The 17,166-nt window shown below is 42.0% G+C and overlaps 1 protein-coding gene across 1 annotated transcript in view; it reads left to right on the forward strand.

Annotated features, from left to right (window-relative positions):
* The window catches only part of JHY (junctional cadherin complex regulator), a 26,628-nt gene extending 20,251 nt beyond the window's left edge, over nt 1-6,377 (forward strand). The window contains 3 exon segments of the mRNA XM_014518425.2: nt 2,256-2,336; nt 5,164-5,286; nt 5,943-6,377. Coding sequence (XP_014373911.2) covers nt 2,256-2,336; nt 5,164-5,286; nt 5,943-6,146 — 408 coding nt within the window. The 3' untranslated portion in view covers nt 6,147-6,377.
* The last annotated feature ends 10,789 nt before the right edge of the window (nt 6,378-17,166 follow it).

Here is a 17,166-nt window from a genome sequence, read left to right on the forward strand (position 1 = left end):
CTCATAAGACAAGCCGGAACTAACATAATGAATGTTTAGAAACAAATTAAAGATGAACTTCTGGTTCCCAACATGGACAGCCACTAACGAGTTTTTCCACAAGGGATCAGCAAGTACACTCCCTCTTCCAGATTGTAATTTCACCTCTGTAAATTTGAGATGTGGTCACTTTAGACAGCCGGTCTCCCAACTACCTGAAGAGTTCACATATGTATGCGGGTTGCTTTCTTTTGTTTGTAGAAAAGGGATGCAACAAAGTTCTCAGCTTTAGAAGCTTTGTAGCCGGGTGCCAGTAGGAAGAGAGGCTGTCAGCTGGGTTGGGATAAGCCAATCTCCATATCTTAGAAAATGTCCTTTGTACAGCAGTGTATAAATGGTAAAGTTAAGCCGATCCATGTTTGGAATGTTAGATACTGGCAATGACCTTCCGTTCTCCCTGCTTCAGCCACTTCACTTGTATAACTTGCTGTATTATGGTGCAGATATTTCCTTCTCCTCCAAGGAAAGAATATTTTCAACTAAATTGCATTTTTGAGAAGGAAAAAAAAAAGTATGGAGGCTGCTCATAACACTGCCCTGTATTCAAGTGAGGTTCCAAAGAGCAGTAGTAGTTGCAAAAGGGAGTATATTTTGCAATACCTAGGCATTAAGAACTGGATTCACAGTCAGCCTAATTAAACCAAGCTCTCCTGTTTGTGGCCTTTTTGAGAACAGAAGTAGAAATCCAGTCAAAGGGAACAGAAGGGATTTGCCTAGCCATCCAGGTCTAGAGTGCCTAATTGCTATGAACCACCAAAATTGCATTTTGAAGTGGAAAGTATTTTGCACCTCATTTTAGTACAATTAAGAGAATCTCTACTAATAATGTTTCAGGGGTGTACTTGGTAGCCGTGTTGGTCTAAGACAAAAAGACATACAAAAAACTGGAACTCTTGGTTCCAAAATGATACCTTTTATTAGACCAACTGGAAAATGGCAAGAAAATTGTCCTTTTCTGCAAGCTTTCGGGATCAACATTTTCCAGTTGGTCTAATAAAAGGTATCATTTTGGAACCAAGAGTTCTAGTTTTTTGTACGTCTCTACTAATAACGAACTTGGTTGAACAGATTTGGGTTGTCGGTTACTCTGCTTTAGTTGGGATTTTTCTCAAAATTCAAAATTATTATAGTTTCATAGTAGGTAGGGTCGGAAGGGACCTAAGCAGGTCATCAAGCCCGACCCCCTGCCATTGGCAGGAAAGAATGCTGGGGTCAAACGACCCCAGCTAGGTGATCGTCTAGCCTGGGTAACTGGGCAACATTTTAATTTGAAATGACAGGGCCAGACGCTTTGATGTAAAGCAAACATAACCGTATTGATTTCAATTGAATTATTCACAATTTACACTAGGTCAGCTGAGATTAGACTTCATCTCAGACTGCCCAAACTTTCCTTCCTATATCATTAGTATGTTGATCCTCATCTCTAGCTCTCCCTCTCCTGCCTACTCTGGGTAAAAAGCTGACTCCACTGAAGTCAGTAACAACACTACATGGACTTCACTGGAGTCGGGCTCCCGGCTGCTGTCAGTTCTCCCACACCTCAAAATTGCCTGCTGAGGCACAAGACCCTTTAGCGGGTACCATTGGAAGTAACGATTGAAGGCCTCGATTACCAAATGCAGTTATTTTCCATGCTATTGCTATAATGCATTATTTGGTAGTTCCATCAATGTAATAAACAGCTAAAAATGGCAATGCATTCAACTGTTAGCAGTAGCTAGTTCATGAAAGGTAAGAGTAACAGACAGGCCTCCACTTTGTAACCTGCATGGCTGGCAAATGTCCATATAATATTGAGATTTCTAAGGGAATATCAAAATGAATGAGAAGCCTCAAGTTTACGTACCTAAATCATCATAAACCAGAAAGGCCAGCGATAGAGTTGAGCATCCAGTCCTATTGCTGCCCCTCATGTGCATAAACAATACAATACAGTGTTAAAATACACAGTCATATGTCATACTATAATATTTAATGAATTGAACTGGGTACAAAGACTTTATAGTTCACTATGTTTCATTATTTTAAAAAATAGTTTCTCCTTCTATCCTCTTCCTACAATTGCCAAACCTGTTTTTCTTCTGTTCTGTTATCCATGGAAATGTAACATGTAGTATACACCTCCTCAGGACAGTTACCCTGTCAAGGTAACTATATGTATTAAGGCAGACACTTGGAGGAAAATCTATTTGATTCTTCTTCTTTTCTTTAAGCTTTCCAAGCCAACGGGCTTCATGAATCTAGATGTGAAGCTTGGAGGCCTTGGACCTGACTATGTAACAGCCAAAGAGAAAGTAAGTATCAAGAAAGCACTTTTGTTGTTTCACATGTCAAACAGTCATGCCTATTAAGACAATGTAGGTTACAATAGGGATGAAAGCACAGTTTATACAGTAATTAAAGAGTGCCTTGTAGTTATGCCTTTGAGTCAAGCTCTATACTAAATTCCAAATGGGATTTTCCATCTGAGTGTTAGGAACCCAACCAACCATAGGAGAGTATTGCCTTAAATAAATATACCTTTATAGTCAGCTATCTGTTAACCAGTCTGCACACAAGTCCATCTGAGAAAAAAAAAAAGAAAATATTAAAACCCCTTTTACCATTTAGGTTAGGAGGTTTTGGCAGGTCCCCAAACTAAAGCAGACTCTCTCTTAGCTGCAAGCACTATAGAGCTTGTGACACACAGTTGAACACAGTTGAGTCACTGCAACACTAAATAATAATATATTTCAAGACCAGTTTTGCATGAATCTCCAGTGTGTAGACTGATATTCACAGATTTTAAGGCAAGAAGGGACAGTTTGCAAACATCTCTTCAGAACTCCTTCACAACAGCAGCCATAGGACTGCCCAGTTTAATTTGTGCTCCAAGTCAAATAGCTGTGGTCGGACTGGGTAATATAAACTCTTTGCTCCTAATTGATATTCTCCAGAACATTACACTGATTTCACATTCATGTGATGACTAAATTCACATTTATCTGATTATCCAATGGGACCCCAAGGCTTTGAGTCTCTGCTTCATGGCTGTCGTCTGTCCTGCGAGAACAGCTTGAACTCTGGTTTCAGAAGTACGATCTTACCTTTGGACACACTGAAAACATGTGTTTGATTGTGACTGTCACCCAGTCAAGACTGCTCAGTATTAGTGCCCTGACCTCTTTATTATTTACCACTTCTCTAGTCTTTGTGTTATCCACAAACTTTGTCAATCATTATTTTAGGTTTCCTTTCTGGCTTTTGATTAAAAAAAACCCTGTTGAATGGCTCAGTGCCAAGAACAAATCCCTTCAGAACTCCACTAGAAACATTCATGCTCGATTAGGATTCCCTGCTTAGTTATCGCTGTGGCCAATCCGCCTATTTTCAATCCATTTAGTGTGTGCCATGCTAATTTTTATATCCTTCTACTTTCTTAGCCAAACTGTTGTGTGGTACTAAGTGCTTTATAGATATCCAAGTATATTGGATCAGCACTATTATCTTTATCAATTGAACATGCAATCTCGTGCAAAATTATTCAACATGAGTTTGGGACCCATGGAAATGTATTGGCATTAGTTACATTATCCTCCTTTAACTCTTGATTAATCAAATCCTATGTCAGCTGTTACGTTATTTTGCCTGGGTTCAGTGTCTAGCTAACAGGCCTGTAATTACTCAGGTTGCCTCCTTGGTGACTTAAATGCTGGCACAATATTTTCTTCTCATACAGGTTCTAAGAGGTTTTAGAAATCAGCATTACTAGTCCAGATTTCTGCCCATTACAGGGAATGTGTCAGTCCAGAAAAGTGTTGTAAACAGAATGAGACATCTGTCTCTCTTTTTTTCCAGGTTCATTTAAATTTTCTTAGATACATCTCACTAATTTTTTCATCCCTAGAAGTATCTATCTACTAGGTTGTTGTTGTTGCTGGGTTTTGGGTTTTTTTGTTGGTTTTTTTTTTTGTTTTTTTTTGACAGGTATATATCCATTTGCAGGCAAGTACTGCTTTTTTCCTCATTGTCCTTGTTCAGACATTACTTTGACATGATCAAGCTACATATTCAGCCAGAAAAAAGTGTGGCTTTACCTGAGAAGCAACAAATGAAAGTAAATACCACAGAGTAAGTTCAATAGGGAAGAAGCTGAATGCACATTACACACTGTTAAGCAAACATCAGACATAACTGCACCAAACAGGAGACGATTGTCAAAAGTGTTGGAATGAAATATTATTTGACCCTTTCTCTACCAGCAAGTTTACAAGTTACAAATTTGACAGATGTACATCTCAAGAGCTACAGAACACATCCTGTGTGCCCAGCTGCCCATTTTGATATATAAACTATTTATATTTTTACTGCATCCTTCTCAGAAATACCACTGGGCATTGTGCAGCAAAAATGATGAAATGTATCAGTCTTCTGGAGCAGTTTAAAAGCCACTGTGATTTCTACAGCCTTACTCTAAGTGAGATGGATTGGGCATCTCAAATTGGAATAGATAGAAAGGTGCTCAGCTACAAAATAGCTTTCATCCATATAGCAGAAGGTTCTGTCCCTCTTTAACACTTTGACAACACTTGTATAGCTTGTCATGCCAATAAATGCACTGAAATGGGGGGTGGGGGGAAATGAACATTGACACTAGCTTATAACTAGGGCAAAGTAAAGTACCTTGCCAAGTCTGTTACTAATAAATGGTTGGAAACATAAAGAGACAGAAAATGGGTTAAATAAATGGACCACAGTCATTCAAGGCCTTAAAAGTAAGCAGAATGACTTTAAAATCAATGCAAAAAAGAACAAGGCACTAGTGCAACCAGTTTAGAGTGGAAGTAATATGTTGAAATAGCCATCTGCCAATAAAGATGCAAACGGCTATGTTTTCAGTTAGCTACATCCTAGATGCAATGCAGAAAAGGTTTCTTGGGAGAGGAGAAAAAAAAGAATTGTAGCAGTCTAATCTTGCCAGTCATTTATCAGTGTTTCTAATTGCGTCATGCTGAGCAATGATCAATAGCATATCTACTTGAAACAGCATCAGAGACAAGAAATAGGAAAGTCCAGTGAAAAAGGATTTAATGGACTGATCCAACACAATTTTAAATAACCAAAACCTTTTGCGCTTGCCAGAAAGAAAAGCTAAAGCAACAAAAGGAATATGCACAGCTCGTGAAGGAACGCAACATGAAGAATATTGTTACTGTGCAGAAACCACCAACACCAAAGATCAGATCCTTGGCATCAAGACATAAGGTAGGATTAGCAAAGCCATCTTGTGTGCCGGACTTCTGCTGTACCGAATAGCAGCTGCGCGGGCAGACGGCTTCTGACCAGACCCCACAAGCATCTGTGTGCCACAGAGAACCATGGAAATGTAACTCTTAAGATCGTTTTGGGTTAGGTGCCAAAAGATTTCCTCCTTTTTTATCTTCTTTTAAACAATTCTAGATGCTTTATATACTAAGTATTTGAGTGCTTTTCCCTGTGGTTATTTCCCAGAGGGTCCATCCTTGTGCTCCATGCACCTAAAACCAAAGATTTCTTTGCCCACTGAACCTGCTCAGTTCATACCTGCACCCCCGATACCTGCCAGCAACACTCCAGTTGCTTCTTACTGCGTATGGTCCAAAAGCCAACAGCTTACTTATGTCCTCATCTTGTTGTACCAATGTCTAAACGGCAAGTAGCAATATGTTGAGTTTAGGGTATTTTTGGTGAATATAAGGAGATTTCTCTCCTTATTTTTTTCAGCTGACCCCCTTTCTTTCTCTTTTCTTAGTAAGAATGGTCCATCCAGGCCCCTCTGCCCTAAACAAAAAGGCAAGCGTTGTAATTGTATAGGTGGGACTGTTTCCTCCCATTTTGATTTTACTGTGCTTTTCAAAAGTCTTTCAATCTTGATATTTTAGGCACTGGAATACGCTAAGAAGATTCCTAAACCAAAACCTCTGTCAGCCAGGCAAGCAGACGAGGAACTGAAAGAGGAAAGAATTCCAGCACAGACTTTAAGGGGACACAGTTTACCTCAAATTTCTTCCCTGGAAACTCTGCAACACAGGCATGAGAAAGAGAAGGAAGTTGTGGCTGCTTTCAAAACCCTTCACATTTTATAATGAGTTTTGAATACTTAGTGTACAGGGTAGAAACTATTTAAATTGTTTAAGTTGTGCATTAAATTACTTCCCTGTTCCCCAGACAGTGTTTCAGGGCTGTGCTGTTTAATTATGAGATTCTACTATTGCAAAATTGATTTCAGGGCACAAAATACCTTCAGATTAATCACTCTTCATTTAGACCAAGTTTATTATAGCCAAATTGCATTTTTGTTTATTTTAAAACACCAATATATATGATCATATTTTAAAGTTTTAAGTCTCTCTGTTCTGTTCTTACTCCTTGAAAATTCCTAGTATAGAGTGCTCTTCTTTCAGTTCATCCAAGAGGGACATGGTATTTGCTTGTCAGAGATTGGCAATTTTTACAGTTGTTAGATAGAAGGGTTGGTATTTATTTAACAAGATACTATTGGATAGACCGGGACAAGATTTGACCCATTTGGGTAGTGAATGCACAAAATTCTGAACTCAAGCACTGGCCATTTTGTTAAATAAGAGCTAATTCTATGTTTTTCAGATAATCTGACAGTTTGGGGGCTTATACACATTTGTAATGTCTCTTTTGCTTGTTTACTTTTAAATTCTGACACGTCTTAAATTTTAGTAGTAGACATCCATCCCAGTTTGGAGACCTTAACATCAGTAATAATTTCTCTTTTAAGATGAAGAGGATTCTGCTGGCAGGTTATCCAGGACTGAAGCCAAAGAAAGGGGGGGAAAAACTACTCCCAGTGAGGAAGAAAATAAAATGTGAACCAAACAGAGCCATCAGTAATGATACAGTAACTAATTAAATGATTGTTGCTTTATTATTGGCTAATGAATCATTGTCACAACAAAAGCAAGCCCAGAAATTCAGAGCTTCAATCTAAGACAAGAAAATACAAACCGAGTAAAGGCTGTTCATGTCAACAATCTGTTATTAGCCTGGAGTAGTTTCAAAATGCATTGAGTAACCAAGGAAAACACTGAAAATAATTGAGAACTGCATATTTGATAGGAAACAGTCTTTAACAAGATTAAGTCTGAGATGATAATAAACGGATGGGATTCTTGGGATGTTTCTGTTTCTTTGACTTGGTAAAGAAAGAAAGAAATCCACGTCTGAAACATGATTTGAAAATACATCCAGCAGAGGAATTTTGAAAATGATATACTAAGTATTTTTCAGAAAGTAGGCAATATATGAGGCTCATTGTTGAATCCAATAATTTGTTTTCATCAGATGCATCATGTTCAGGCATGAGAGATGTTATGGCATCGTAGTCTTGGACTATAGCTGTGATTGCGCCCCCATTCCAACATAAACCTTATTTTTAGCTATATTATTCTTAACCGCATCTTCAGCTGTGGATATTTGGTGTGAAAATTGCCAGATACATTCAGAAAAATAAGGAGAATGTGCCTGCCAAAATGGCAAAAAATGATGCACCTGTTAGCGAGGTACGGGCCTTTAGAAGTACTCAGCTTTGAGCAATGGACTTGTGCCCAATGCTTCTTTGACTGTTTCTCCCCCTTGAAAACAAATGTGCAGGTTCAATTTAAAAGAAGTTTTAAAAAAAGACAATGTATTAATAACAGTTCTCTCTCAAAGTGCTTTTTCTTGTATGTGGAAGCAAGAGTCCAGCCAACTTTTTGGCCAAAGGAAGGTTTTTAGTCTTGTTGGCAAAAGTGGACAGTGGAAGAATTAATTGGGAAATAAAGAAGAGGATGAACACAAAAATTTACTTTTCTTTGCAGTTGTACCAAGCTCTCTCCAAAAGCTAAATGTGGAAAACCTGGGAAACTGTGGATTTTCGAGTATTTAGATGCAAACTACTCCAAGTCAGTCATGTCACATGCTCCTGGAAAGATATGCAAGAGGCCAGGATTTTTTTTGGAAGGGGGTGATCTCTTTCATTGGACCAAGTGCATAGTTGGAATAAAACTAGGCAAGCTTTCCAATGCAAGACATCAAGAGAATATCTTGAATTCAAAAGCTTGTCTAACTTTATTTCAGCCATGCAGCTGGTCCAATAAAAGATATCACCTCAAAAAAAATCTTTGTCTCGACGTCATTCCTGGACCATCACAACTACATCATTACTCTAATACTACCATGCCTGCAAAGATATGTAGCAATAGAAAGCCATCGAAAGACTCTTGATTTCGGTGGGATTTGAATCAAGAGTCTAAATTCTTGAAAACAATCTATCACAACGAGCTGAACCATAACTTTATGACACACAATTTTTTCGGGGAACTCTGACAAGAGAAAACACTCAACAGGGATGTTTTGTTCAGGGCACATGAAAAACATTTTGCACAACAAAAGTAGAACAGTGGGAAGCTACTTTGCACCTTTCGGTGGATCCAAGATAAAACACCCCCACGACCTCACCTCTTAATCCGTCACCTCTTGTTACGCTCGTGGTTCATGCTGGTATGTCCAAATGAGTTGGGGTGAGCAGAGATGTCCATAGCATACTCTGAAATATTTCTGATATAGGGACCTCAACTTGGTTTCTCTGCTTAAAAGTGATAATCCCCCCCTTAATAAAAATCTCAAGCACCTATTTTAATGAAACCTTTAGATGAATATCAAAGAGCTATTTACTTGTATCTAATATTTTAATTAGATTATATTTTCAATTTAACCCATTAAACCCCCTTTGATGATCTCCATGTTTAGTGTTTAGCCCCAGATGCTAGAGGTAATGAATACTGGACCTTTTGATTTAATGAGAACTTCTGCCTTTCCAGGCCGACTCCCTTTGTATCCTTTTTTTATTATTATTTTCTGAGCTATAGAATTCAGTTAATTGAAGGAGTCTCTTACCACCACACATTAAGGAGTATAAATTAGCATCCCTTTGCTGATTAGAAAATGCAAGCAGACATTTTCGCTTTGATCTGAGGATTGAGTTGAAGTAGGCAACAGCCCCCTGAAAATGAGCTGATGGCCTTATTATTAGGCTGAAATGCAGATGAGTCCATGTGTTGCAAAATGCTTAATGTCTTAATTGATCACCTTCCACACTGGCTGGCATCCTAGTAGCTTTTAAAGCTCTGTAAATTTAGACTATTTAAAAAAAATAAAACAACGAACTTTTAAGGAATATTAAAGGGCATCCAGTAGTTTCCCCCACCTAACCACAGTAAACTTCAATCTGGAAGCCCTGGCTTATTAAGTGAATGTTTCCCAGTGGTAAAAAGGTCTTTTTTATATAAATATATATAAATATATATATATATAGCTTCATGAACATGATCATCTGAGAACCCATTTGCAAAGGACTGTCTTTTTCCCACACTGAAATTTGCAGAGATGTGATTTGCAGCAACATGCAAAGAAAATCTTTTGATCTATGTCGACATTAATGCAGAAACATTTTTTGGAACCAAACTGATATGGTGGCACAAAAGGGACCTTGCACAAAAAAATGAGGAGCATCCATCTGCTTAAAAGCAAAGGCCAAAATGTAATGTAATTTGAATTAGAAAGACAAAAACTTTAATAAGAAATCAGCTTGAATTCTACATTAGGCATTCAGGTCCAGATGCACATGAAGCGGAACCTTAGCGTAGTCCCAGCAATTCAATGTGTGTGCGCACGCAGAGTACCAGGCCAGTCTACATGAACAAAAGTGATATAATTGAACCTTCAAATAACTGAAAACAGCCACGGATCCAAAACTGTGCCAGCTCTGTATTTTTATTGCGATGCAAGGATGTTGGTATAGCCTCCTACTATCCCATGGAATCTGTTTTGGCCCAGCTTTACCCAAGATTATGAAGCATGATACCTTCTCATTGTGAGCTAGAAGGACTTTTACACCAACTGACATAAAAAGGAGCAGCAGGTACCAAAACAGCTGGTATGCACTTACAAAATTCTGGCCAGCAAATAGGCGCCATCTAGTTGTTTTTTTTCCTCTGAATGACTTTGTACATCAAGGATATTTGAAGACTCCCATCCTTCCCCCCCCGCCCTCAAAATATTTAGTATGAGATCTATTTTGTTTTCTGCCATGCTAGTACCTTCACTATGAAGAAGTAATTAAATATATGCATCTGCTATATGGGTTCCTTTGTGTGTCTTCCTTTTCTTTGCTTCCTCCCCTCCCATGCCAAACATCTCTGTTCCAAGTATGGTTTTTTCTGCTGAATCTGAATGTAATCAGAATGGGGGTTGGAGGGGAGGGGGAAAAGTAGGAAAATAAACCCACAGGCTAATGCCATGACTCATGGCTGGCAGTTGTGCACTTTGCCAAAAGACCATAGTTTCTTCATTTCCTGAAATCTTCAGATTATGAAACTCCTCTAATCCTGTCACTGTCAATGAAGCAGCCTGATTGCTAGTGAAATTACACCAAGGAGGGGTTTGGCCCAATGTTTATACTTACTCGCATCTAAAAATTGGCACACATCTAAATTGAAGGCTGCCTTGCACAACCATTGGATGTACTGCTGAGACTAACAGCACAGGAACCTATGCAGGAAGATGCATTTCAAAGCTCTGCAATGAAATGACTGCCTTCTTCCCTAGTGGGACACCATTGACTTGAGCAGAACTACACCAAAGATTAGTTTGATCCATAGTCTGCTGTTCCTTAGAGATTAAAACAAACTGTTATCCCTTGAGGCTAACCAATGGTCTCTTTAAGCATTTGCTTTTAGACTTGACTTCAGTGGCTTCGCCCCAGGGATAAACTTGGCCTCAGCTGTCTGTGAGATTTATTATGAGAAAATATAACCTAAGATTTTGAAAAGGGCTCCCCAATGTTGAGTAGTAGACTGGGGTGGACAGCAGCAGACAACTGGATCCTAAAATTAACCCAGGATGCCACTGATACTCAACCTAATTTCTCCTTGTATATGAGTAGGACATGCAAGGTAGAGGGCAGGGGCAAGAGCTGACATTGGATTTGGCTGCAGAAAAGACCGTGATCAGGGTGGAATGGTGTACAGGGAGCAAATGCAGATGCTGGTGACAGTGGACGGGGTGAGAGAGGAGCTTGCTTTACACATAAGAGGCTGCATTTTGAATAGAAGTAATCACCATCCAGAAACATGACTTCAGCAAATACAAAGGCATCTGCTGGCAAATCAGGGAGGGATGGGCAGTGATAAATTGCATATATAGCACCAGCAGTGGCAGATCATGTCAGAGGGATCATTTTCAATGTGCCACCAGGATAACGTAAGGGAATTTGCCTTGTCAAAGCAGAACCACCACAATGCCTTGTGATGGAGAATTCAGTCCAAGGTCACAACAAAACACGCAGGTAGGAGAGAAGAACTGGAGAAGTTTTACCATACCATGATATATGCAAAAGCCAGCCATGAGAGCATCAACCTTGGCCAGCAACTGTTTTTCCAAGAACTGGAAGGCCACACGTATATACGGCAGGATAGCACAGTAGAGCAAGAAGCCTCACTAAGACATGGCAATGATCTAGCTTGGTCTTCTAACCACCCAGTCTGAACCCTACAGATTGGCCAAGACAGTGCTTCTCAATGGTTTTGGAGTCAAGGCACCCTGCACTGGTCTCAAGGCCCACTCCAGAACTTTTGTGAACTGAGTGGCACCCCATTTCCAAAATTAATTCATATTACTACAGTGCTTACCTCCTTGCAGAGGGGCCAGGCAGGAACAAGCCTGAGCCTGCCCTTATCTTCTTGTCTCTTCACACCTTGCAGCACCCTTCAAAAGATCTGGCAGCACCCCAGGGCACCCAGGCACCCTGCTTGACAATTGACTTTCCAGAGCACTGCGCTCTTCAGAAGGATAATTCATCCTTCTCCCTCATTAGTTATCGTTTCTTCTGTATAATGAAAATTCCAGGTAATAAGTTAGGAAGGTACCTAAGCTGCCTGGGATGCAAACCTTATTTTCTGAGCTGTTTATATGGTGTCTTGCATGGCTGATACTGTACAGAACAGACTCCTGGGAACCATGGATTCAAGTCTCAGCAAGGTTTTTTTCACACACATTAGCCTGCCAGAAAGCATAGTACTCTGCGAAACAGCCAGTTTATCCTGAAATAACCAGTGCATTGACGAAGTGGATTAGTTACACCAGAATAAATTGGCTTTTTTTCCAAGACACAGAGTGCATATATGGTGCCCTTCTCAGGTAAGTTATTTGGTAGTAACTAAATTATGATGATACATTATCATTTATCTAACACACAAGTATTGGACTTTATAGATGGAAAGCAATGTTCTTGCTGTGAGCGAGTACCCTGAGCCATGTCCTGCTCTTCGAAAAGTCTCTTTGAGTTATAGCAACTGCTGTATTATTGCTGTTCTCAGCTTCCTGCAAAGTTACCTCAGGGTAAATTTGGATCAGATCTGAGGGAAAGAAATTCTCTCTGTGAGCTTTTACTATAGCACGGGGGTAGGCAACCCCTGTCACGGGTGCCAGAGTATGGCATGCGAAGGCATTTTGCTTGGCACACATGCCTCAGGACAGATGGCGGGGAAGGGGCCAGGGCTGCAGTGCCACAACAAGGATTGGGCCCCTTGTGGCTCCTCTGCCATCTGCCCCCGGCACACCCACATCCTAGAAATCGAAGCCACAAGTGTTTTTGGCACACTGACCCCTGCTATAGCAGACTCTAGGCACTTCCCCTGTGCTAGACCCCAGAAAACCACAAAGCGAGATGATGAGTCCCTGTCCCAGGGAGATTACCCCAAATCCCATGTTCACACCAAGTTCTTCCCCTTCTGGGCTCTGCCACAGCACCACAAAGTAGCAAGGACTCACGGTTTCGTTCCAAGGGATTGAGTATACACACAGCATCAAACCGTTTGGAGGTGCAGTTTTTAGCCCAACTTTGTTATGACAGTGTAACTTCAATTATGGTGCCCACTACTTTAGTTTGGTAGGAAGATATTGTCCTTCAGATTAAGTCCGTTAGCAGCAGCTAAACCAGCCACTCCAGGAGAAAGCAAGCGGCATCTACACAGAGCGCTGCATTTGTTTAACTACACCAGTGCAAGCTGGTGTGTAAGCAAAGACCAAAACCACAGAGAAAGGCTAGTAACAGATGCTCACAGCCCTCCATAATCACACAGGTCTAGCCACTGCCCTATATACATAAGCCTCTCCAATTAACACCTCATTAAGGCCTACACCTGTGGAAGCCTCACATCCAGTGACTGCATTGTAGCCATTCCTCTTCTGTATTCCTCTCATGAGCAGATCACAAAGGCCTTGTGCTTTAGATGCTTCTCAGACCAGGTAACATTTTACCACCACTACCAGTGTCAAAAGGATGGGCGGGGAGGGTGGCTACCAAATGCAGTTTCAGCCTCTCTCTTCTCTACAGATAGTCCTTCTAAAATCAAAGGGGATTCAAAGCAGGTGAGCCTGCAGCAGAAGTTTACACTGTCCATACTTGCTCCAGTTCACCGGCTAGCATCTCACACCACCGCTAGGCCAAAAATGAGAAACAAAACAAAAACCCCACATCCATAGAAGAGCTAAACTATTAGGGAGGAGAGGGCAGCGTTTGGGCTTTTGTTACAAGCTGCAAGCCTGAGCTGATCTTTTCCCAGCTGCCACTTCCAATCCCAACCACCCAGCTCTACCCAGACTAGCCCTAAAGACTCTTGAATAAATAAAAAAAACAGAGACCACCTTTCTGCTACACGGTTAAAACTAAAAGGTGGGTAAAGGGAGGATGCTTTTCTGTCCCACAAGAATTGGATATTATGAAAAAAAAATTCCTGGGCTCAGTCAGAAACAGGAGTCAAGCCTTGGACCTTTTCTTTCATGAATAATAAACAAAAATAAAAAATCCTAGAAGAATGTGTGTTGATCAATCAATATTGGTAAGAGAAAGAAAGCAACCTCTGTTTACCTATTTGATTAAAGTGAATTGAAGTTTCAAAGTGAAAACTTTTGCTTAAGGAAATCCAGGAACAGCTATTTTAATTCATGCAAGCCTCCCCCCGAATCCCTGAGATTGGATTACATCCACGATACTTGAAAATCTCCTGAAAGCAGGACTAATTTCAACACATCAGCTTTTCCCAACAAAGAATCTCATCAAAAGATTCCCCACCTGCTCTGCACAAAACAGCCTCTTCCCCCCCAGGCCTCTCTGCTCAGGGGTGCCATTTTCCCAGCTCTCCTCCAGTCAAATATTATTCACTCCCCTACTCCTTTCTTTGAAAACAGGTAGCAAGAAACCCTCCTTCTACCAGGATCTCTTTCCCCTGAAAGGGAAGAGGCAGAATATATTACTTCCTTCCTCAAAGAGCAGGGCCGGATTGGCTGAGAGAGGGATCTGTACTGAGTGTCAGACCTCGGAGAACAGAAGTCTTGAGTTTTTCCAGACAGAAACTGGCTCCCTAAGGATTTTTCCCTGTCTTTCAGCATTTGCCACTACCATTGTGTGGGGCCCTGTTTGCTCCTTAAAACTTCTGGAGTTGGGTACCAGGTCTCTCTGTCTTTAAGGGTCTTTAAGGGACCAGGATACTCCATTACATGCCCACCCTAGCAGGCAGAATCGCCATGATCCCAGAAGCCTTTTTTCATTTGCAAGCTGCCTCCTCCATGTGCTGTCCTGCACACTATCTGGGCTCAAACCTACATAAATAATATCTGCTTATTTTCACACCCTTTAACTTCATCTCTCAGCATCATTTTGACTCCCCCACACAATTACCAAAAACAGTAGACATGCAGGGTGTTACCTAGGAGTCACAGAAGCTGCAAGGGCTCTGCCTGGAAGGCCACCTGGATGCGAAGGATGTAGACCGGCTTGCTTCATGCCAAGTCTTTGTGGGCTTGCTTGACTTTAATTTGACTGTATCTTATTTTGGGCAAAGGCAGCTGGGGGAGGGGAGAGGGCTTTGTAAATTATACCTTAACAGAAAAAATAATGCACAAAATATACATCATAAATTTGCAAATTATGCCTCAAAATAATTGTTCCCTTAAGCACCCCTGCGCAGAGGAGAAGCGCAAGGCAGGTATTGCTCAAATTCCACAACAGCCTGATATTTTGGTGCCTTGATTTTTAATTGAGTTTGTGCCGGAGGGAATTTCATTTTTAAGCGTCATGTCTTTACATGGGCAGATAATATTAAGGGCAAGAGCTGCACACTCATCTGTGGAATGGAGGGGCACAGGAGCATGGGGGAAGGGGTGTGCGATTTTGTTTTGCACACAAAAATGTCTTGCATTTGTGTGTGCACGCATCCATCCCCTGCACTTGTGCTCCAGGTAAGTAGCAGCTGCATAGGGCAAGACAGCGACTGCTGCTCGCTTGCAAGCCCGCGACCACAGCCTCACAGGTGGGCACTGGCTTCGGAGTCATTTGTTCTGATGGGCATGAGGTTGGGGACTGTACCTGTAACCTGAACGGTCAAAGGGTGTTGTGCAGCCATGCCCGGCTGCTGCCATCATAATCCTGTTATGGGGAATAAATGTTTTGCGAGCAGCTAGCATAAACCCACACAGCCAGCCAGCAGTGTCACCCTCCGTGTCCCCATAATAATCCATCCTACATTTTTCCCTGTCCTTCATGCAGTATATTCTCTCCTCCCAAATGCAGTCACTACATGCCTTTGTTCCCACAAGTAAGAAAAAAAAAAAGGACCAAATGTGACTTTTCCTATGCACAGAACCAAGGGTTTTTTGTTGGTTTTTTTTACTGACAGTGAAAGGGACCAAACAAAATATAAAGGACTGGGGTTTTTATTAACACGCAGGGGTCATTTGGAAATGGTCGCTTTTCATTTGTTTCCCTTTAGGATCTTTCTTTTGTTGGGTCTCAACATCCATTGCTACTCACTTCTACCACACAGACAGCACAACCACAGGAGTCTGAATCATGGGTCTTGTTTGCAAATAATTCTCCCGATAACACTGAGTGGAGCTTGGCTTCGGATTGATCACATCAGTTACAACCCGCGGGTCCATTGTAGCCCTTGGTGTGGAGCATTTGTCAGGGTTTAAGTTAGCACAAAGTCATAAAAAAAAGGAGTAAAACGATCTGGTACAGCTCGTTGCTAATATTCATGTTCATAACTACCTGGTGGCTACTGCGTTCAGGCTGTGATGAAGTGTTAGCGGTACACAAAGGCAGACAGATCAAGAATACGTCCATGGCTGGCACGATACAAATATAATGTTAGAAGCTTGTCCGAAGTAAAGGGTTCAAAGCAAGGGAGGGTGAACCTCTCTTTCCTTCCTAGGAATTGATATGCTTTCCCCCGGGGATGTCAATCTGTCCTTCCTAGGGTGATGTCGTGGGTTCTGCTTAGAGTCGAGCATCAGTGGAAATCGGCTGGACTTTGCCATCCGATTCATCCCTCGCCGCACTGACTCTGCTCCGTTCAAAGGGCCCGTCTGAACACGGAGACGGTCGGTTTTCTCCTTTGAATTATTCTTGTTAAAGCAGCATCCCTCCAGGGCAAACCAGCGCGCTCAAAAGTCACCAAGAAAATTGCTTCATGTCTCTAACCACAGCCCACAAGACACTGTCGGGACGGCTGGGTTGGGATAGCCCCCCCCACCCCTTCCACGTGTGAACGGTGTTATTCTAGCCAGGCTGCAAAACCCCCGGCCCGGTTACATAGCTGACATTGCGCCCGGGGGCCGGGAATGCAAGCCCCCTCGCACAAAACCCGCAGGACCTGCAGTCCCAAACGACCGGATCGCCTCATTTTTATACGTTTTGTGTTTTTTTTTAAAAGAGCCGTAAGAGGGACACGGGGAGCAGCCGGGGTGGTTTGCAGGGCGCTGGCTTCAGCGGTAACACGGACGGAGCCTTGGCGCTCGGTTCCTTCCTCCGGGAGAAAGCCCGACCTCCGGGCAGCGGCAAACGCCTGGGAGAGCCGCCTCTCAGTCCTTGCGGCCGGCAGAGAAGTGGTCTGGAGGTGGCACAGCGCAGGGACCGGCCCGCGGGCCAGGGCAGCAGCGGGGTAAGGGCCGGGCAGGACTCACGTCGGGGCCGGGCGGGGAGGGAGCCCCGGGCGCGCCGGGACGGGCTGCCGGAGGAGACCCGGCGGGAGACGG

Source organism: Alligator sinensis, unplaced genomic scaffold (genome assembly GCF_000455745.1).
Source record: "Alligator sinensis unplaced genomic scaffold, ASM45574v1 scaffold278_1, whole genome shotgun sequence".
NCBI classification, from domain to species: Eukaryota; Metazoa; Chordata; order Crocodylia; family Alligatoridae; genus Alligator; species Alligator sinensis.